The sequence below is a fragment of the Protomyctophum bolini genome (assembly GCF_963924005.1).
Source record: "Protomyctophum bolini genome assembly, chromosome: 5".
Lineage (NCBI taxonomy): Eukaryota > Metazoa > Chordata > Actinopteri > Myctophiformes > Myctophidae > Protomyctophum > Protomyctophum bolini.
The window spans coordinates 32,875,843-32,897,674 of NC_137866.1; the positions used below are offsets into that span (position 1 = coordinate 32,875,843).

The 21,832-nt window shown below is 42.6% G+C and overlaps 3 protein-coding genes across 3 annotated transcripts; all 3 read right to left on the reverse strand.

Moving 5' to 3' along the window:
* Positions 1 to 102: 102 nt before the first annotated feature.
* Positions 103 to 8,725, reverse strand: rhoaa (ras homolog gene family, member Aa). The gene is made up of 5 exons (XM_080764362.1): positions 8,665 to 8,725; positions 6,485 to 6,640; positions 3,136 to 3,256; positions 2,903 to 3,033; positions 103 to 1,616 (listed from the first exon to the last, which is right to left on the reverse strand). Exons 2-5 carry the CDS (start codon positions 6,638 to 6,640, stop codon positions 1,443 to 1,445), a joined length of 582 nt encoding a protein of 193 aa, XP_080620488.1. The 5' UTR covers positions 8,665 to 8,725; the 3' UTR covers positions 103 to 1,442.
* A 2,814-nt stretch (positions 8,726 to 11,539) lies between these two features.
* On the reverse strand, positions 11,540 to 13,414 carry LOC308315070 (cationic amino acid transporter 3-like; the record flags this gene model as incomplete). Its single annotated transcript, XM_080762898.1, has 1 exon — positions 11,540 to 13,414. One exon carries the CDS (start codon positions 13,412 to 13,414, stop codon positions 11,540 to 11,542), a length of 1,875 nt encoding a protein of 624 aa, XP_080619024.1.
* Positions 13,415 to 16,803: 3,389 nt separating this feature from the next.
* ndufb11 (NADH:ubiquinone oxidoreductase subunit B11) lies at positions 16,804 to 20,123 on the reverse strand. The gene is made up of 3 exons (XM_080763278.1): positions 19,890 to 20,123; positions 18,931 to 19,061; positions 16,804 to 17,009 (listed from the first exon to the last, which is right to left on the reverse strand). The coding sequence occupies exons 1-3, from the start codon at positions 20,073 to 20,075 to the stop codon at positions 16,880 to 16,882; spliced, it is 447 nt and encodes a 148-aa protein (XP_080619404.1). The 5' UTR covers positions 20,076 to 20,123; the 3' UTR covers positions 16,804 to 16,879.
* Between the last annotated feature and the right edge of the window lie 1,709 nt (positions 20,124 to 21,832).

Consider the following 21,832-nt stretch of genomic DNA (forward strand, 5'->3'; position numbering starts at 1 on the left):
GTCTGTCACTTTTCTCCCAGTGAATCAAATGCAGTACAATGTTTGTAAATAATGACATGCAGACGGACATTTGAGTTTAAAAAAAAAGGTAGGAATAATAAATTTGGTCATTCCCTATAACAATTTATTTCCTTTTAGAGTACATTGAAAAGAGAACTGAAGAAACATGAGGGTGAATTTGTATACAAAACACATTCTGCCTCACATACCTAAGCTCTTTCAGGAGTTGCTTGCATTTTGCAGATGATAATTTGACAATTTTCTTTTCAAGAGTTTATTTTCAAGCATTGAACTTTGTCTGTTTTATGTTGATTTAGCAAAAATATGCACAACTAATACAGAATACTAAGCCAGTAGAATGTCACAAAAAGTTAAAAATACAGTACAAGAGAAAACAAAAAGGGGCGGTGTTTGAGATGTGATGAATGAAGTGTGGGAATGCCAGAAATGGGTCAACAATAAGAAATAAAATAAAACATCACTCCCAATAACAGCCTGGCATGCAGGCAAAATAAAACTATTCTGAAAGGGGAATATGCCAATTTGTAAAAGTATTAATACCCAACCATATACAAAACCATATCCCCTCTCAAACCCTGACAGTGTGTCTGACAGGCCACATCAAGTGAATATCATTATACTGACTAGAAAGCCCAAACTAATGATCAATTCAATTCTTAAGTAAAATTAATACAATACACGAACAAGGTTATATAAAACACTAAAAAAAAAATCTGTTAGTCTTATTATCCAAGTATGCATGTAATATGTATTTATAGTCAAAGGCAAATAAAAACATTTAGCTATTTAAATAAATCAAAATTGCTTGTATCAAATTAACTATAATGTTGGACCATTGGTTCATAAAAAGAGCTGGTCCACATGAAGATAGGTTAGTCTATCTATCCATAGGCAACACAAAGAAAAGAAAAATACCTACGGAATGGCTGCACAGAAAAGACAAGCACAGACAGACACACTGCAAGCCATGGAGGTCACAAGTTCAGCAAGCTTGCATCATTTTGGATGCAATGGTGCCACATCTCTTTCCAAACTTGTCTCTACCAGAGCAATAATGCTGAGGTTTAGTCATTCTCTTCAGAGAACAGGCAGGCCTAGTTAAGGGCACCACCACACTTTGAAAAGCTTAAGTGAGAGAGATGTATTTTTACTCTTAACCTTCTCGTAGTTGAGGACCTAATTGGAAATCTTAACTGCACAATTTTCATCAGTTGACAGCTGACAGCAATCATCTTGGTCCTGATGTGTATACTCCCTTTTATCATATTTGACCTCCAATCTCTATTTATTTTGGCCTGGTTTGCTATATATTTTTTATCCCATGTGAAATCTTTCCACCCTGCTGTGAAGGGGCGTATGATTCTTCCGTGGCCTGGTTCAATTTCCCCCTGTCCCTCCCACTCCCGTCTCTCCCATGCTCTCTATAGCAAAACGCAAGCGTTCTTCTTGTTTCGTTTCTTGGCCTGCAGCGCCGCCCTAGTAGCCATCTCAAATACCTCCCTCACACCATCTTTCGTCTTGGCTGAGCACTCCAAATAACCGAAGGCATTGATGCGGTTGGCCATGTCCCGTCCCTCTTCTGGCTTCACTGGTTCCTGTTTTAGCAGATCAAGTAACAAAAACGGTTACCCATTTTCAGACAATAATGCCTTTATTACTGTGTAAATGAAATGGTATAGAGTAGACCAACATCATAATATACAATAAATAACATTTATACAAAACCTATATACTTATTGAAATGGAAGCTGTGGATAAAACATTAACAAGTGCAGTGGACATTCTCGCAGATGAAAAGTAATGAAGGAATTGTCCTCCTGTAATTCAAGAAGCTAAATAGCAAATTGACATGAACATAGTGCGATTAGTATTGCTTAAATATGGCAAGCCATCCATTTATTATTATATTATTGTTACCACCGCGCCACTTAAAACAAACATTTGGCAAGTGAAAGGTCCCACTTAGAATGACAAGATCAATGACACATTTGTCAATGTGCCTTAGAAATGAACATTACGATTAAACGATTAAAACGAATCCTGCTGCGCATTTTCAGAAAGTGCACTTCGTTTGGCAGGTGTGAAGGCTCATTAGAATCCTAATGCGTATCAAAGAACCGCATTTTACTCCGAGCAAAAACGGGGGTTTCGCTTCGCTTCCAATCGCACTTGATTACGATTCGGTGCAGGTGTGAATGCAATCCGCAGTAAATAAAGGAAATGAAGCAAACAATGTGGCGGGTGAGGAGCTGAACACAGTTGGAGACGGAGAAGGCATATTTTACGCAGCGCAAAGATGTCCCGTTACCGTGGATAGACGTGGTCGAATGAGGAGACTGAAGCCCTGATCGAAATGAGGACGAGTACATTAATCAATTGCTTAAGAAAACACATAAAAACACTGCAGTGTATTATAGCCTACAGAATATTCTGTCTGTCTGTCTGTGCCGTAAACATGGAGCTGTCACTGTGTGGGGACTGGGGAGCAGGGACTTTCATCTCGATAAACTTGTAAACATTTTGCGCTGCTGTCGGTTATATCGGTGTGCTCAGCGCTGTGCCTCCATGCCCAAAAGTGCGTGGCGTGGCTGCATGTGTATGACAGTGTGAAGGCAAACTGCAGCTAATTAAATATGCAAGAATCCCAAAATCTCCACCTATACGCATGAGTCTACCGAAGTATTAGGTGAGAATGTGACCTAAACTGCATGGTGGCATTTGCACTGATTGCCCACCTAGGCACCTACTATCATCACTTATCAACCCAATGGGATTTTCAAATATCGCCCTCTGTCTTTATTGCTGCCCTCACTACCCTGGGCAAATAGAGTTAGGACATGACTAGAGTCTGGACACCAAACCACGGATATAGAATACCGACCTGTTTCATCTTTGCTAGTTCACGACGTGTGTGCTCATCATTTCGCAGGTCCTTCTTATTTCCCACAAGAATGATAGGCACGTTGGGACAGAAGTGCTTGACCTCGGGAGTCCACTTCTCTGGGATATTCTCTGTGTTGAAACACAAGGTATCAGGTCAGGCTCTCTAGACATAAAAAAAGAACCCAAAAAAAAGAGAAAAGATGGGAGGAATCTCTATGATTTAGGTCTCACCTAAACTGTCTGGGCTGTCGATGGAGAAGCACATGAGGATGACGTCCGTGTCTGGATAGGAGAGAGGCCGTAGTCTGTCGTAGTCCTCCTGACCGGCTGTGTCCCACAGAGCCAGCTCAACCTACGAGCAGATCACACGTTTAACACAGTGACTCCTCTGACAGACACAGAATGCGTCTAGGTTGCAGTATGGCTTCAACAAATAGTGTTTAATATGTTTAGACTTTGGGACACCCCCTCTGTAACTTTACAAGTGGATGCAAGTCTAAGTAAACAAGCTCACTAACCAAATCAATAGAATTCATTTTGACAGTTTTCTCAGCTGGGCATACACATCTTTGTTACACTAATTGCCACCTGACCCAGCCTGTATGTACGGGTATACAGCCTACAGACAGTTGTCCATTTGTCTTTCCAACTTGCTACAAAAATCACTCGGTAGGCAATCATATACTTTTCCACCTTCACATACAGTATGTCTCCACTTCTAATAATCAATAAAAGTTGATTTCCAATCGCCAATTTCTCAGAGTCCTGTAGGCATGCGCAAATAGGTTTCCGGATGCTGTCCGACCACAAATTTGCAGTACAGATCTACAAACTAACAACGCGTTGCGAGCCTCTCGACTCAACACGTGATGGTGATCTTCAAGATCCCGACACAGTTGTTCCCTAGGTCGACCCATTGATGCCTGAGGCCGAATCTGGGAATGCCTTCTAGGGCCTGACCTAAGGTTTCTGAAATCCTTCAAAATCGGATAAAAAATAAATAAATTGTTATGTTGCTATATAGCAATAGCTGATGAGACACAGAGAGCGCGCCGGCATCAAAGGTAGAACAGCGTATAGGTTGCACCAGGCATCAATGGGTTAGAACATGCTTAGAACATTGACAGCCACACCATTCCAACAACAAAACAAAAAAACACTCAACCTTACTCTTCTTATATTATAACTATATATGCCGTCTGTGTTGGTTGGCAGGTTTTTTTATTTGCACATGCAATGCCATGAAACATTGCATGGGTCAAGCAGCTGTGTGTACACATGTGCACGCATCTCTCGCTGTGTGTGTGAAATAACAGCATGTTAATTGCACTATTTACAATCATCACTGAAGAAGAAAAGCAGGCAGCAGCCAAACAGAAGCCTGCAGATGGTACTGAAATATCTCTATATTCCCAAATAATGATTGCTAGTATAGAGTTTGTTCAGTACCAGGGTCTAACCATCTCTTCAGCTCTTTAGTAAAGACTCAAGAGAAAACACATTTTCAGTCCAGGATATCAATTTTATCCAATCAGGAGAGAGAACTCATACAGGTTACAAGTGAAATAATTGGAGGTGATGAAAACTGAGCAGACAAAATTGGAACTAGAACTCTAAATTTGAAGGTGATAACTTGGCAACCCAACCCACCTGATAATGTATTTGCTCGAGTTATGTTCAAACACTCAAAATGAATGATTCCTGTGGGAATATAGAGCTTCACCTTCAACTCTTTTTCTAACCACAAAATGTCACTTACAGCACCTAAAAGACAATCTTAATAAATATCAAGGTTTAAGGGCTGTTAACACCAAGCAAAGTTAGATCTTTATAGTTATAGTACTTTGGGTGAACTAACTAATACTACCGTATTACACTATTTAAGAGGCTGCTCTCTTGGTAGTAAGGTGGTAATGTGTGTATGCCTTTTTCCAGAGTTTTCCATTGTTTCCATTGGCTATGCTGTCCTCCTTAACTGGGTGAAGTCAGTGGTGTGTGCCCACATGTAGCCAGTCAGTGTAGTTAGCGAGCTAGCTTGCTAACGTGTGCAATCTGTAAACAGGTGATGAAACAATTCCGTCTGCGCGGCTTGCCGACTTGCAGATAATGTGCTCGGTGCGGGCACTCACTCGCCTATCGCATGCCTCAGCCTCAATGTCTTGCCTCAGTGTGCCTGCCTTGTTGTTAAAGAAAACTCTGAGCAATGGGGGTGTGTGTGGTTAGCAAAATCTTCTTGTGCAAAAGACAAACATGCGGGAGGTGCTGATATAGTTGATTCTCAAAAACATTAATTTAACTAGATGGATTAAACTTACAGCCACCTCTCGTGTGAGTATAAAGTACTATTTTGTTAGAAAACAGTCGCTTATGAGGCAATAAAGCACGTTTGCTTCCATTGCTATTCCAGCAAGTTATAATAGTTTTGAAACCATAGTCCTAGAGACCTCTCAGTGCCTGCTCTCCCCCAAGAACACACAAGGCAGAGAGGGCTTCTGTTAGTTAGTTCTGGTAGGAGAATCCTATTTATATCCAATATTTATTTGTAAATACATTGTTCTATTTTGATTGTCTTGTTCCACTTCTGCTTTGGCAATGTAAACGTACGTTTTCTCATGCCAATAAAGCTCCTTTGAATTGAAAGGACAGTGGGCGGGTCCACGGAGGGTGCCCTGGGCGCGGCGGTCGCTGGGGTGTGGCCAGCACTGGTTTGCTGCACCTGGCCGGCAGGTTGCTCACTTCCCTGTTGGACAGGTGTGGCCTTCTCTCCCGGTGGTGATGGTTGCGCCCGGGGCACCCCTCCGTGGACTATAGCTGGAAGCCTGGAGGAGAGGGGCAGTGACTTGGCCAAACACTGCTGACCCGCAAACTGGAGAGCGTAGTGGTTGAGGGTTGAAACAAGCTAAGCAGGTTGGAGACCTCTCTTCCAGGCCAAGGCTTCATCCATTAGAAACGGATATTTGTGTGGAGTTTGCATGTTCTCCCCGTGTCCCCTAGGGTAGGTACCCTCACAAAAACATGCAGTAATCCTGGTCTCTAAACTGCCTCCCCCTGGCCAGCCGGGGCGCCTGATGGAGGGGAAAGGAACTGGTTGGAATAACGTGTTCCTTTCACGCGCTACGTCCAACCAGGGAAACTCCCCCCTGTCAGGTGTAAAGGAGCAACTTGGACACTCAAGCATGAAGGAAGCATGAGTTAAGTCCGTTGCTCTCCCCAGGTTGGCGGAGGGTGTGTAGAGCCCAGGATCACAGTAGATGATTGACACAGGGTTGAAAAATGGGTTACAAAATCGTGGGATAAAAAATATAATTTAGGAAAAAAAAGAAACGGATATTTGCATCCTCGATGCATTTACAAACTGCAGGTACAATACAGGCACTGTACTAGTGAATACACAGCTCAAGTGCTCAACACTAAATAGTTTAGATGGTCATAATGGACATTGTATGGATTATTGTCAATGACCTTCAAGAGGAAGATTAATTAAGCAAAATTTAAATAGACAACATCTCAAATGTCAATCATTTGATCATTCAACTACTTTTTTTAATTCAAGTTGTGCAAAGGCAGTTAACTGACTTACCTGTTTACTATCCACCTCGATGTCAGCCACATAATTTTCAAACACTGTGGGCACATAGACCTCAGGGAACTGGTCCTTGCTGAACACTATGAGAAGACATGTCTTCCCACAAGCGCCATCACCAACGATCACAAGTTTCTTGCGGATTGCAGCCATCTGAAAGCAAATATCTCCAGAGTTAAGACAGAAAATGCATCAGCATCACACATTCAATAGCTATCAGGTTTGTACTGAACTGGCCATGATAGAGTGATAGACTATTAGTCTGTGTACTAGGTTCTGTTGTAGAGGTGCATGTTTGTAATAGGGTGATTAAGTATGTAAGGCCTGTGAAACTAATAGTTTTACATCACGCGTAGGCGTAGACACACAATGCACATTCCAAAATGTTAAGCAGATCTGTCAAGATGATCCGTCTTTGGACAAATGTTTCTGGTTCTCCTCAGAGTATAAATATTAGCACAAAAAGGGTACATGTCATGGTAAAATCAAATCAAAATCACCATTATTACAAGTCAGGTGCAAATATAACAGTTGTGTTGTGGGAAATGGCTATGCAGCAAATTATAGCCAAACAACCCCACTAAGAAAACAATCCGAGTATGAGATCACATGATCAGAATGGGTTCGAACAGCATTGGGTGGCTTCTTGTGTAATTATGAGTATTCTGATCTCCCAGAAGCTCATTTTAACTCAATCCACACCTCACTGTTGACAAACACATTACCACTTAAAGCTTGGAGTCATGAACTAGCTGTCAAGGACATCAGGTTAGCTTATTATTTTTTTAATTTTAGTTACTCTTGTGTTTTTGTTTATATAATAAATATTTTCATGGAAAAAAAGAGAATTGTGTGAGAATCGTGATCTCAATTCTCGTGGAGGAAAATCGAGATTGGCATTTGAGCAAGAATCACGCATCATCAGGCCTTACATGATGCAGTGGGATACTAATGGTCAGTGTCAGCTGACATCCCTCACCATGACTGAAGTGACATGTTTACAGGCCATTTCATTTAACAAACATGGATAATCATTCAAAGTTTGAAACTTACTTCCAACGTATAGTTAGAGTCTGGCTACAAATAGTGACATTTTAATGTACTATTATTACAAAATGCATTTAAAAATGAATTTCGGGCATATGGGAGTCTTGTGGTCAACTTCTATACTGTAGTATGTCAACATCGGTAACTTCTAGTAACTTCTAGGACCCACAACTTCAAAAGTAAACGACACATAAATGAACTAGTAACACTCAATGTTGGTATAAAACTTATTCATGCTTTTGATCTGAATAGATCTCATATGATCATATGATTACCATGGCTTTCTAGTCAACGTCAACTGCAGTCTGATGAACTGCAGTTTGACGAATTGAAAATAGAGGACCCTGGCCTGATGTAAACAAGTCCTAGTGCTTTTTCTGGTTTTATCCTCGTATCACTTTTTGTATTGACCTGTACTTTCGTTTGAACTGTACCAATTCTACAAACTGTGAATACAAATATCAATCAACCAATCAATTTCAGTCAATTTTCAGCTCGGCAGGCAGTTCGTGACATATTGAGCATAACAGACGCCGCATTAGCCTGAAATGTACCTACGAGGCTTCACCTTTACTAATGTCATGTTTCTATGGAAACCTAAATGACCCACATATGACCCATCGAGACGAGCTCAGGTGTCAGTTTTGTGTTCCTCCGTGGACGTCCCACTGCGATTACAACACCAGCATAACGTTTGACCTCCGCAACTATTCATTAATACGACAACATGGCAACTTTGTTGTTGAGGCTGCTGCTACATCTGTGCCCAGTCTGTCTGCCCACATCATCTCATGTTATTCTAGTCATGTGTGGACCTGGCTCTACGTTTTGGAGTACGTCTTGATTAAATAACCTGGCATGCTAAATGTTTTAGCAGTGTTGTCGTCGTCCAGACAAGACAGTCAGTTCCCCTCCCGTCATCATCATCATCATCATAGTTAGCAAGCTAAGTTAGCTAGCCTCTTCGCTTAGTTTATGGGGGTCAGCGGCCCGCTCTTAAAGTCGGCCACACTGTTCATCTTAAGAGCTTCATTTACTGTGTGTCTTTATTCATTTGGGTAACGTAACGCATAAAGCAACACGGCACCGAGTGCGAGAAAAGAGAGGCGGTATAAAATGTTTTCGTTTACCGTTTTCGTGTGAGATGAGAAGATGCCTCCTCGCCTTCCTTTTCTTTTCCTGCCCGACCCTCTAAGCCCCGCCCCTTACAGTGTGCCACGCCGATAAGCGATAAGTATCCGCCCATGCCTCTGACTTCTGGCTAATGGGACGCGGGGGAAATATGAGCGACGGCGGATTTGGCCAATGGACGGAGCGAGTGAATCTTCTCTTTTACCGGTGTTGGCAAGAAAACGGAAGTAAAGACTGGTTTGTATGCTTTAAAAAATATATATATATGCTTCGTACGCATAAGGGTATTCGTACGTAGGTGTTGCGGGATATGAACTGAAAACTGACTGCTTGGCACGAAAAGAAAATAACAGCCAGAACCCTCTGCGGTCCACAATAAGCTATATAGTTGAAGACAACTGATTGATTGATTGATTGATTGATTGATTGATTGATTGATTGATTGATTGATTGATTGATTGATTGATTGCAGAATTACAGTACATTTCAAGCACAAACTCAAAAAGACTTAACTGTGAGTGGACGACCCAATTAAGCATTACAGTTGTTTACAAGAGGGTCCAGGCACCATGTTCAATTCATCAAAACATTTAGAGACGTACAAATAGACACTTCTATATAGTCAAAGAACAGAACAGGAATTCATCATAAAGGAGGTAAAAAGGGAAAAGAAACATATACAGTGAGGGGAAAAGGGGGGGGGGCGTGGGGGGATTCAGATTTTACGGCCAGTTTCGAATTGCAGCCGTCCGTAGGTGCCCTTTGAGAGCGGTTTTGAAGGAGTCAAGGGATTCGCATGTCTTAATGACTGTTGGTAGGGCGTTCCACATTTTGGTGGCATAGGAGCGAAAATAATTTAGTCCCTTGGTTTGTTGCACTTGCACTCCCTCTGGTGTTGTGGGTGTGGACTTCGTTAACATTAAGGAAGTATAGTATCTTGGTGTTGTATCGAATCTTGTGGACCAGACCCATTGCAAGACTCGACCCTAAGCCATTCCAGCCTGTCAAAGTGGGCAGGAGTGAGGTGGGTTCGGGGGGTGAGGTGAGGCCAAGTAGGAGCCTGACCAGTTTGTTTTGGGAAGTCTGGAGCCTAGTTTTAAGGGCCTTTGGGGTGCTGTGGTACCAGGAGGTGCATGCATATAAGTCAAAGAAACCTTGTACGAGGGCTCCTGTTAAGGTCTTCAAGGTGTTTTTGTTGACCAGTGAGGATATCCTGTAAAGGAATACAACAAGTGACATCATGAAACGTGACAGATAGATACACAAGGCCTCTCAACATGCTCCAAAAAACTCTGGAATCAGTACTGCAGACTGTTGCAGAGTGATTGATTATGTTAATTTCTCCAGGAGCTTGCTTTCTCTCAATTATTGTGTGCACAACATGTGTTACCGTTACAATCCTATAGTCACCATACTAGGACACACTGATCCTGTGTCTCACAGCCAGACTCAAAACTGTCTCCAGAGCAGGCATTTATTAACATTAAACTGATAACATGCTATAGGCTTTCTAATACTGCAGATTAACACCCCCTGCACCTAGTATAATATTTCATTTTTCAGTTCTTCAACAACAGCAAGTCTATAGAGATAGTTCCAAACTGTATACTTCATTATAAACCACTCACAGAATCAACATGGCTCATATTAAGACCACTTATATTACTATAACTAAACATTTAAGAGATGTGTGCACTAACCTGTTGTTCCTGTGAGGTACAGTGGATGTTGTGGGAGTGTTCAGGACAAGGTGGTTCAGGACAAGGGGCCGGTGTGTTTGAGCCAAAATGCTTTTTGTTTATTTTGTTTTGTTTATTTAAACTAATTAATGATGAAGTTAACGTGTCCTTCTTTACGATGACGTCATGGCTATCAGTCAGTATGGTGGGTATATTGTCATGGAAACCCTTATTACCTGTCACTGTGGTGCGACAGGGGAAGACGACACAGTTTTCGACCGTGCGTGGTCGATAGGTTCAGTTTGTTCAATAGTTACACAGTTTATTTAAGTTTGTACTACTGCTGAAAGAAAGTGGATATCAATAAATGGATTGACATATCTGAAAGTAACACAACTCTCTGGACATTGAATTAATCACTGCACGCGTCAAACTCAGTTCAACCCAGTTGCCCTGCTGTTTAGTTTAGCCTAGTGGTACAGGCTTCACACTCACTCTGTACTAACAGTAGAAGTCAACCTGCCAACTGCTCTTGGTCAAAGACACTTTTATGCACAGATAAGGTCTGTGTAGGACATAATATGCACTACTGCAGTCAAGCACGAGTTGCATTTGAACATCTCTGAAATGTTTAACAGACCTATTCTGAGGCCAACATTCTGCGAGGACACATTGTGCATGAGCTTGTAGAGTTTTTGTCACATTCCTGATCCAATATTATATTACGGTAATAATTGATTAATTGAAGTAAATAGGAGTCCAAAGCAAAATTATATGAACTAATATTTATCAACTCGAAAACAACTCTCTCAGGGTAATCCCAGGTGTAAAAATATTGTTAAGATTGGCCTCCTATTTACATCAATTCATCCAATATTGGAATATTGGATTAAAAAAAATGCAACAAAGAATCTCTTCAAGGTTTCATGAGGTGAGTAATTGATAGAAAAAAAGTCATCAGCATGTGTTGTTGTCACATTTCTTTCCAAGATAAACACCTTTTTTAAAATTAGAATAAAATGCCAGAATAGTTTGCATAATCTCAAGCCAATCATAACAACAAAAAGGTTGGTGCATTTGGTGGAACTTCCAATGTCTATGCCTATCACAGTATAATTGTTAGTCACTTCTGGGCAGTAGTCAATCATTATATGCAGTTTATAAAATTCCAAACGCTAAAACAGGGTTAAGGTCACTAAACACAGACAGGGAGACCCTCCACCATGTCACTGTCATCAGGGGATCCCTGGATGCTCCGGAGTGTCGGCTCAGATTTGCACACAGGTGAGCTGTCTGACTTGTTGCTGTTCCTGATGCCGTACAAGAAGTAGATGGCAAAGCCGATGGCCATCCAGACAGCAAAGAGGAACCACGTGCTCACGTCCAGCTGCATCATGAGGTAGATGTTGATGAACACACTGAACAGAGGCAGCCAGGGAAGCAGGGGGACCTTGAAGACGAGAGTCTCGTTGCTCTCAGGCTGTCTCCAGATGATGAGGACGCAGATGCCACAGAGCAGAGACAGGACCACGCACGCTGTCACTGTGGGCGGATCCGCAGCCAACAGCTCTGGTTGCTTCCATGTCAGCACCACGCACAGGACGGTGATCAGCACCGAGATAATGGTTGTGGCGGCATAGACAATGTTGCCCGAGGTCTGTGTCAATGTCTTTCCGCTGGGGCAGAACAGTAGCTTTAGGACGAAGCTCTCATGGAGGGGCCTGTCCTCCAACTCTGTCTGGCTGGAGGAATTCAAATGTATTGGCTGGTACCTGAGGATGAGCACACAGATGGCCACAAGGGTATAGGCCAACAGAGTCCCAAGGGACATGAGGTCCACCAGAGCCGCCACTTCAAACAGGAAAGCCATCAAGGCAGCAACAATGCCAGAGACCACAGTAGCGAGGAGAGGGGTCTTCGTGCGGGCATTCATCCTGGACAGAACCCGGAACAGCAGCCCATCCTCTGCCATGGCATAGATCACCCTGGGCATGGGGAACATGGAGCCCAGAAGGCTGGTGGAGAGGGCGCAGAGAGAGCCCACGGCCACAACATATCTAGCCAGGTCCCAGCCGACGTGGCTGAACGCCTCTGGCAGAGGGCTCTGAGTGTCGAGTTGGTAGTAAGGCATCATGAGGGTGAGTGCCACTGACACACCAAAGTAGGCAAAGAAACAGATGAGTAGGGATGCTATGATGCCTATGGGGATGGAACGCTTGGGGTTCTTGGATTCTTCACTTGATATGGCAATAGAGTCGAAACCTACGCAGGCGTAGAAGCAGGTGGCGGCACCGGACAGAATGCCACTCAAGCCGAATGGAGCGAATCCACCTTTGCCAAAGTTGTCTTTAATAACAGTTATGTCCACTGTACGGTTGGTGGAGTTCAAGAAGCTAATGAAGTCTTCCTCTGTGAGGTTCCAATAAGCCATGTTCCCCTTGATGAAGCCAGAGATGATGATGAAGCCCAGAATCACAAGGTTCACGCCCGTAAAGATTTTGGTAATCAGCACCGACTCGCGCACCCCGAACACCAGCAGGCCAGTGAGCAGCAGCACCAGTAGGAGGGCAAAGGGGTCAGGGTACTCTGCAAAGATGTTCCCAGGAACTTTCATCTCCATGGTAGCTTTGAAGAAGCCGGAGATCTTTTTCTCGACCAGGTTGTCAAAGGTGGAGCTCCATACTCTTGCCACGCTGGCCGTGCCGATCACATGCGACAGGACGAGGTTCCAGCCCGTGATGAACGCCCAGATCTCTCCAACCGTCACATAGGTGTAGAGGTACGCCGAGCCCGTCTTGGGTACACGGGTGCCAAACTCGGCGTAACACAGCCCCGACAGCATGGAGGCGAGAATAGCGATGAGGAAGCAGAGGACAATGGCGGGCCCCGCCTTCTCACGTGCCACCTCTCCAGTTAGTACATACACACCAGCTCCCAGCGTGGAGCCCACACCCAGGGCGATGAGGTCCAGGGTGGACAGGCAGCGGGCGAAGGGTGTTTCCTCTCCGGTGCAGTCGAGGGACCGCCGACGAAACAACACCTTGCCCAAGATGGCCAGCTTGTGAGCCATGTTATATCGCTATGTCTGTGTGTGATGTATTTCCTTTGTCGAGCATGCATCCGCATTGTTCAAACACGTTCATTTTGAAGTATATTTGAAATGATTAGTTATATTTATTTATATATTCAGTATCGATGATGTCATCTTATATGATGCCATCATCAACACTGAATAAGGAATTATGTAACTATTTGACTAACCTCTTTCAGAGCTGTTTTTTTTAGCCCCTCCTATGCCCAGCTGTCTGTGTACCACGAATGTGATGATTTTATTGACTGAGCTCGGAATGATGATAAGAGCGGCCATTATTATTCATTAAATATGATTATTTGGAAATGTAAACATCCAATGGTACAGTAAAACATTGGCTAAAAGGATAACCAGGCCAGGGGTGCCGAGTCATTAGCGAACAGAACAAATTGCTGTTACAGACTACTTTCATGTCATTTAATCGAGTGATTGAATCGAGCTGAAACCTTGCCCAAATTGAAGTCATGCATCCTATCTAACCCTCCTCAGGAAACAATCCTGTATTAAATGCTGACGTTTAAATATCCACAAATACCACATGACCAGAGTCCTCCATGGGTCAATAGTAGGCCCCCTGCCTTTTCCCTCAACAGTCGACACCTAATATCTTTGCTGGAAATAGGCACTCTACAAACTCAAAACGTGTCACAATCTGGATCAGTCTGGATTTTTGTCTCCACCAGGCCGAAGACATGGGGGGAGAGTATGTTTTGCACTCCGTCCGTGTGTGTCCTTCCGTTCGTCCGTCCTTCCGTTTGTCCGTTATCAGCTAATCTCCGGTACCGTTGGCCCGATCCATGCCAAACTTTGCACACACACTCCCTGGATGCCAACGATGAACCTCTGCCCCAAATATTCCAGAACGGCCTGTTATAGCGCCACCAGGAGGCCGACTTTTGTAAAACACATTTGTTGATATTACTCCTCCTGCAGGATTGGCCTGTTTTGAACAAAATGCCTCAAATCATCCAATTGCCATCCAAGACGTAAGAAGAAATGGCACCCTTTTCACATTGGCCTATTATAGTGTCACCAGGAGGCCACAACCTGACCTGCCATGGTGGAGACCTGTGCCCAGAGGGGCACTTTATCTAGTTCATCTTTGGTATTGCCTTGGCAAGGGATTGAAGTTGAACCCCCATCCTTCCAATGTCAGGCTGCAGGCTTAGGTCTTAGGTCACATTCATACCAGAGAGCTTTGCTGCGATTAAAACGAATCCTGCTGCGCATTTTCAGAAAGTGCACTTCGTTTGGCAGGTGTGAAGGCTCATTCGAATCGTAATGCGTATCAAAGAACCGCATTATACAACAACGGGGGTTTCGCTTCGCTTCCAATCGCACTTGATTACGATTCGGTGCAGGTGTGAATGCAATCCGCAGTAAATAAAGGAAATGAAGCAAACAATGTGGCGGGTGAGGAGCTGAACACAGTTGGAAACGGAGAAGGCATATTTTACGCAGCGCAAAGATGTCCCGTTACCGTGGATAGACGTGGTCGAATGAGGAGACTGAAGCCCTGATCGAAATGAGGATGAGTACATTAATCAATTGCTTAAGAAAACACATAAACACTGCAGTGCAGTGTAATAGTATTATAGCCTACAGAATATTCTGTCTGTCTGTGCGTGCCGTAAACATGGAGTGCTGTCACTGTGTGGGGACTAGTGGGTAGTAGGAACTTTCATCTCAATAAACGTGTAAACATTTTGCGCTGCTGTCTGTTATATCAGTGCGCTGTGCCTCCATGCCCAAAAGAACAGTGTGTGGCTGCGTGCGTATAGTGAGAGAGCGAGAGAGAGGGGGGTCCAGTCCCAGACGGCACGACACATGCACGTTATGAGTATCATTTTATCACCATAGATTTCACTGTGTAGGCGCGTTTATGAATGGAACACATTGATAAAGGTCCCCCCTGCTGCGTTTCCAAAATTTCCAATTGCTGCGGATGACAGCTGTGTGAAGGCAAACCGCAGCAAATTAAATATGCAAGAATCCCAAATTCTCCGCCCATACGCATTGAGTCTACCGAAGTGTTAGGTGAGAATGTGACCTTAAGGGCCGATTCACACTCCCTATAAGTCAATTCACACTCCCTCATGATTAGCGCCAAACTATAAATATTGTAAATATTGGAGGTCCTGGACGTGAATATGTTTAAGGGGCTGAGAAATGACCCTCGCACAGTAGGGCTGCAACTAACGATTATTTTCATAATCGATTCATCTGCCGATTATTTAAACGATTATGACACTTATTTTGCTATCACCTTAAAAATATATTTTAGGTTATTTTAGACATGTTCTAACTAACAAAAAATATAATTCATTTGATTAGCTGCTGATTAGGCTGCTATTCAAATAAAAGACAAACTAAATTAAAATGAATTAAAGCAACTCATGGTGGCTTATTCTGACTGCATACATTTGATTAAAGAATAGCTATAATGTGTCAGTCTAGAAGGAACAGTACTCTTCTGAATTCAAATAGGTAAAAATAAATATTCAAGCCATAGGTTTTGTTCTTGATATTATAATCGTTATGTTGTGTCATATTTTGCTTTGCAGTCGCTACTGTGCAACTATCATATTGTAAGGGAAGAGAGATGGATCACTCCTCTTTAGTTTAGTTACACTTGAAAACTGAAAACACTGGAAAAACTATGATAATTGCAAAAAACTCTAGTTGCCGATTCGATTAATCGATTACTAAATTAGTTGACAACTAATTTAATAATAGATTCGATTACGATTAATCGATGAATTGTTGCAGCCCTATCGCACAGCGGGTAATATCTGAGTATCCCTCGCTGGTGCGGTGCGTATGTCCTCCTCCAGTTGTGTCACACAACACAAACAGGCTGGTGTGTGTGTGCCAAACGTGGATCGTTAAATGCGTTGCAGGGATAGGAGGTATCTTGTGTTTGTTTCTTATGTGAACGACATGTTATTTGTGTAGCTTAGTATAGGTTTGTAATTATTTTAGACAGTATGTTTTATAATTGTTGAGAACAAGTGTGAGGAGGAGGAGAGAAACAGGTCGACGAACTACCATAAAGTACACGGATGCCGCCGGTCTGACAACACTGCAGTCAGATCGCACGGCTGCAGCGAGAGGCAGCTAATTTATCCGCTCTGCAGAGCTCACCTCCCAGGCCACAAGCATTTGGAAGTCGGCTTGTGTCTCTTCCAAACTACCGGTGTTTCCTTGGCTCCACGGCCGACAAATTGAACTCGAAGCTGGGCTGAATGATTGAGGAAATACCCCCCCCCCCCCCCTTATATTCGGCTGTAAAATAAGAGTATGAATCGGCCACTGAACCACTGAGCTGTTTGCCGTTATAAAATGTTAATGTTCACAAAGCTCACACATTTCCAACAGGTACATATTTATTACACAATCATAATCTAATACAATTTACAGTTAATGTTGATCTTATTGTACATCCTACTCCTCTCCACTTCCGGGCAGGACAATCTTGCTTGAGTCATAGTAGTTCTCATCCATTACAGGGAGACCCGCCGCTTCTCTTTGCTTGATCAGTAGCTCAGCTTCCCTTCTCGCCCACTGCCGCATGCTGGTTGAAGACAAGAGAAACAAACATGATCACACTGTAATTCACTCTTCTACAACAATATCAAAATCAGTCTGCAATATTCACTCCTCTGCAAAGTTGTCCTGCGATTTCACACAACACAAACTCATGATGTTCATTGTTCACCGTTGCTGTATACATCAACATCCTTCAAGGACAAGTGAATACCAAACATAGTATACGGTACAGGCCTGAGGCTTCTTCTGCTTTGTCAATAGCAGCATTCCCACACCAGATAAAATATTTTCCAATGCTAAAACAGTAACCCTAGCTAATATCATACTATCAAATAGAAATGAACAAAAATAATCATCCAACAGACAAAAATAATTAACGTATTAGTTATTCAAACATTCCCTTAACTTGCTCCAAGTAGGAAGTCCCTGGCCTAGTGGTTCAGAGTGGCTGGCCAGGCTGTAATGCAGCCTTTACAACCTTTGCTGCGTGTTACTCCCAGTCAATCAATAAATAAATAACCTTAACAAACAATAATAAAATGTTAAAAACTAATTATAAACACTGCATCCCTATTTTTAAATTAAATTAAATTAAATTAAAACCATGTTTACCAACTGTGCCTATAACAGTAGTCCCACAGTAGGTTTTGTGTTAATACCATATGATTATCAACATGAATCATTAGTGTACAAGCAAAGACTACAATGTCTTGGTATTTGAAATGGGGGCAGACAGGTCACATTTGCCATTTTATATACACCCACTTTAATACAAAAATCCAGCCATCATTAAAGGGATAGTTGAAAAGGTCACCCAAAAAATATGTTTCTTTTTTCCCTATTGATTACTCACTCCATGGAGACTTGAATTCATAATATGTTTGAGGGGCGCTAGCCCCTCCTATGCCCATGCTTTCTGGGTTTGTGTGGACCCCATAGCGATGATTTGATTGGCTGAGCAAAGTACATATTGAAGATAAAAGGGAGGCCAGAAAAGTGAAGACGCCAAAAGTGATTGGCCGGAATGACATTTGTGATGATTTGATTGGTTGAGCACGGAATGTGTTAAGATGATGGTGAGAGCTATCCTCACTTCAGTTTTTTGTTTTTGTCGCATTCCTAAGCAAATAATTTGATGACCAGCAGTGGTTTCCTATGGATTCCATAATTTGATGACCAGCAGTGGTTTCCTATGGATTTATATGGAATCCATAGGAAACCACTGCTGGTCATCAAATACTCAGTATAGGGAGAGCCGGTCATCATTGTTTTTGTTAAATTCCTAGGCCAATAATGTGATGACCAGCTCCCTTAGCTCTGGTCCATAGCCTTACTGCTTCTATGATTCTGCCCTGCAGTAAGGCTATGCTACTTTCGTTTTTAAATCTCACATGGAAATCAGACCAGCCTCTCCTCTTGAGCGTAAATAAAAAGAACGTTTTTGCTACTCACCAAAACAAAGGCGGGTTGTGTCATTAGAAAGCCTACTTTCCTTAGTGGGAGCACTCTGAGCCCCCCACCACACATATAAACGGTACCTTTTGGCCAGAAAGGGATTTTCTTTCACCGGAGGAAAAATATTCTCTATGAGGCAATTCTCTGGGCAATATCGGTAGAGGTAGATTGGAGTAACTAAAAGTATTTTTTTCCGGTGGAAACTAAATCCCTTTTTAACCAAAAAGTACCGTTTATACGTGTGGTGGGGCTCAGAGTGCTCCCACTAAGGAAAGTAGGCTTTCTAATGACACAACCCGCCTTTGTTTTGGTGAGTAGCAAAAAATGTCTTTTTATTTACGCTCGGCTAAAGAGGAGAAGCTGGTCTGATTTCCATGTGAGATTTAAAAACGAAAGTAGCAGAGCCTATGGACCAGAGCTAAGCTCTCTATGCTAAAACAAAACCTTGGATGGTGCCACGCAGTGAACATTTTTTAAATGAATAAACTCACCCATGGTCTGGTAGGTAGTGGATAAATGTTCCACCAATAACAAGGGCCACGGAGATGCCAAAGAAGAAACCTATCCTCATGTTCCATACATCAACCACAGGATCAGTTGAGAACCCATGGAAATCTGGATTCTGACGGAATTAAAAGAAAAGGTCAATAAATTATCATTTAAATACCCACATTGAAAGTCACAGAATAACTAATTACAGTAAACTTAGGAAGTGTTTAAACTCAAGCTCCCCCCCCCCCCCCCCCCCCTTTCATAGTATTCAAGTAATTTACATTTTGTGTGCAGGTATTGGTAGACTGAATTGGCACATAAACGAATAGATATAGTTCAATAATTAAAATAAATGCACCCGGTGCATTGCTCAGAGTATTAAAAGCATAATGTCAGACAAAATGTGTGCATTGACTGCACACAGTGAAATCCTCAGTGTCCATTTATCCATTTAACTGAGAGTGTACAATGCAATCTTGTACACTTTCAGGGATAAAATAATAGTTGTAGGCCTACACCAATCTGGAATTGATTGATTGATTGATAATGTTATTAACAGTAACAGAATAGGGCTATGCACAGGATAGCACAGTTCAATACAAGGTCTGCTAAGAGGATTCAAATCACTAAGGCTTGTTTCCATTGGGGTCCTCCACTAATATCAATCTAGCCCGGGTATTCTTAAAGTGGGGTCCGGGGACCCCCTATATATAGTATTAAAAAATAGCCTATAAAAGGTTTTTCTATTACAAATGCAGCTTAAACCACACAGCTGACTAGCTAGCAAAGGGCCTCTATGTTATTAATGTTTACCCCCAATTATGATCAACTTGATCAACTAAGCATGTTGTCAATCTTGGAAATAATGTAGAGTTTTTCTTCCAGATTCTCCCCACTGTCAACAACAGTGACAGTGACAGTGACAGTCAACAGAGCGGGTGAACTGAACTGAACTCACCTTCACGTAGGGGCTGACCTCGCCGTGTCCGTGACTTTCCGCGGCATGCGACGGCTGTAAATCGGACACGGTGGCAGAACCAGCGGCTCCGGACGGCTGCGACTGCGACACAAACCGAACCCCGCACGCTGCACTGGGCCGAAGACGGGCCAAACCGGGCCCCAGACAAGCCAAACGGGGCAACATCTTGTCCGCTTTGCTCTCACTGACGACGATATCACGACCCGGAACAGGAACAACTGTAGGGATATAGTTAGGTCGCACACGTTTAACAAGAGAAGAGCGCCGCCTGCTGGTCGGTGTTGGTGTTTTGTCTTTTTTGTACTTTTCTTGTATGATAAGGTCTGTGTTTTGTATTGATAGTCCTTATTATAGATATTTAACCCATTTTCATCCATGAAAGTCCCTTCTTTAATGTAGATATATAGGCCTATGGCATGAACGCAGAAGAAAATGTTTAATATGAAGAAAATGTAGCTATATGCAAATGTAGATATGTCTTTGTCTGTAATAATGATGAATTTACCATTTACCACTGCTTTCTAATGCGTACCCACTGAAAATAACAGGAAGCACCTTGGAAAAAGTGTTTCACAGTGTTTCTTTTCAAAAGTGCTCTGTTATTTTCAGTCAACACGTAGAACCATGTGTTCTTCAAAACAAACGTAAGGGGGCGCTCTACACCACAGAATGAGTCAGATCGTTAGAATCTCAATCTACCGATTATTTGCTGGGGTTAGGGTTTCTAGAGTTGATTTACTCACTGCGTCAACAGATTTATATTAGTTTAACAGTCATTAAACTAATGTAAATTTGGATACGAGTCAATATCTGCTTAATTGATATTCTACTAAGAGGACATTGTGCTCTACCGCCGAAATAGCTCAGTTGGGAGAGCGTTAGACTGAAGATCTAAAGGTCCCTGGTTCGATCCCGGGTTTCGGCAATTTTCTTCCGTGTTTTCTCAGCAGTTGTTTTGGGCCAGGGTCAGCTCATGACTTATAGCCTTGCATGAATGAAGTTGCATCAACACTACATTATTGACAATCATAGATGTGCTTGACTTAAGCTTTTTTGTATCTGATGATAAATAGTCTTGTGGTCATTTCATTAGCTTCGGACTCGGAGACCCAGGCTTAGGCGATACTGAGCCCCTGAAAGACTGTAAGGAGCTTCATTAACTGACCATTCACGGGGCTTCGAGCTTCCTTAACTGACGAATCACAGGAGGGGGCTTCATTAATCCACCATTCACAGCGCTCCAGGCTTCATTAACTGAGCAATGACGGAAGCTGGGGAAGATCCCGGCTCCTTTAACTGGCCAATGGCATGTAATAGTTCACCCAACACTGTGAGCTTGTAGATCGGTTATTTTCACATAGCTCTGATGTAGGCTATATATAATGTGTATATTTATTTTGGGGACCACTTGGAACTGACTTAAGGACCCCTGGGGGTCCCCTGACCCCAATCAATTTTTCAATGACAGCCATTAATGACAGGTGCATGGGCCATTCACCGAGATAATGGCAAACTAGGCAACATTTCAACAACAACAAATCAAATGAGTGATTGATGATTTTAGACAATATGCATTGCAGATATGTTTACTGTACCTGATTTATTTATTTATTGCTCCTATGCTCTGTAGAAGATAGGGCAGATCAATTTGGTTCCATTTGTATACTCTTAGAGTTAGGATTTTATAGTATTGCGGTTCATTATTTAATTGCAACACAGGTTACCCCTCCCTATTTTAATATTTTCTGCGTTGACATGAAGTACGGTTGATGTCAGAAAACAAGCAGTGGTAGTTGGTATTCTACATAGCTAATCAGGGTCACATCCCTGCTCTGCTGTCTGTCTAAATTCATTGTCACGTACTGTCCATTAAACAAAAGAACAATTTCACTAAAGCTGTTGAAAACCGTGTCCAAAGAGGC

Coding starts and splice junctions, on each gene's coding strand:
- ndufb11 (XM_080763278.1), bottom strand. CDS start 20,075: ATGTTGCCCCGTTTGGCTTGTCTGGGGCCCGGTTTGGCCCGTCTTCGG. Junction 19,062..19,889: donor AGGTCAGCCCCTACGTGAAG/GTGAGTTCAGTT, acceptor TAATTCCGTCAG/AATCCAGATTTCCATGGGTT. Junction 17,010..18,930: donor CACTACCTACCAGACCATGG/GTGAGTTTATTC, acceptor GTCTTCAACCAG/CATGCGGCAGTGGGCGAGAA.
- rhoaa (XM_080764362.1), bottom strand. CDS start 6,640: ATGGCTGCAATCCGCAAGAAACTTGTGATCGTTGGTGATGGCGCTTGT. Junction 3,257..6,484: donor TCGAGGTGGATAGTAAACAG/GTAAGTCAGTTA, acceptor ATCTGCTCGTAG/GTTGAGCTGGCTCTGTGGGA. Junction 3,034..3,135: donor CGACAGCCCAGACAGTTTAG/GTGAGACCTAAA, acceptor GTTTCAACACAG/AGAATATCCCAGAGAAGTGG.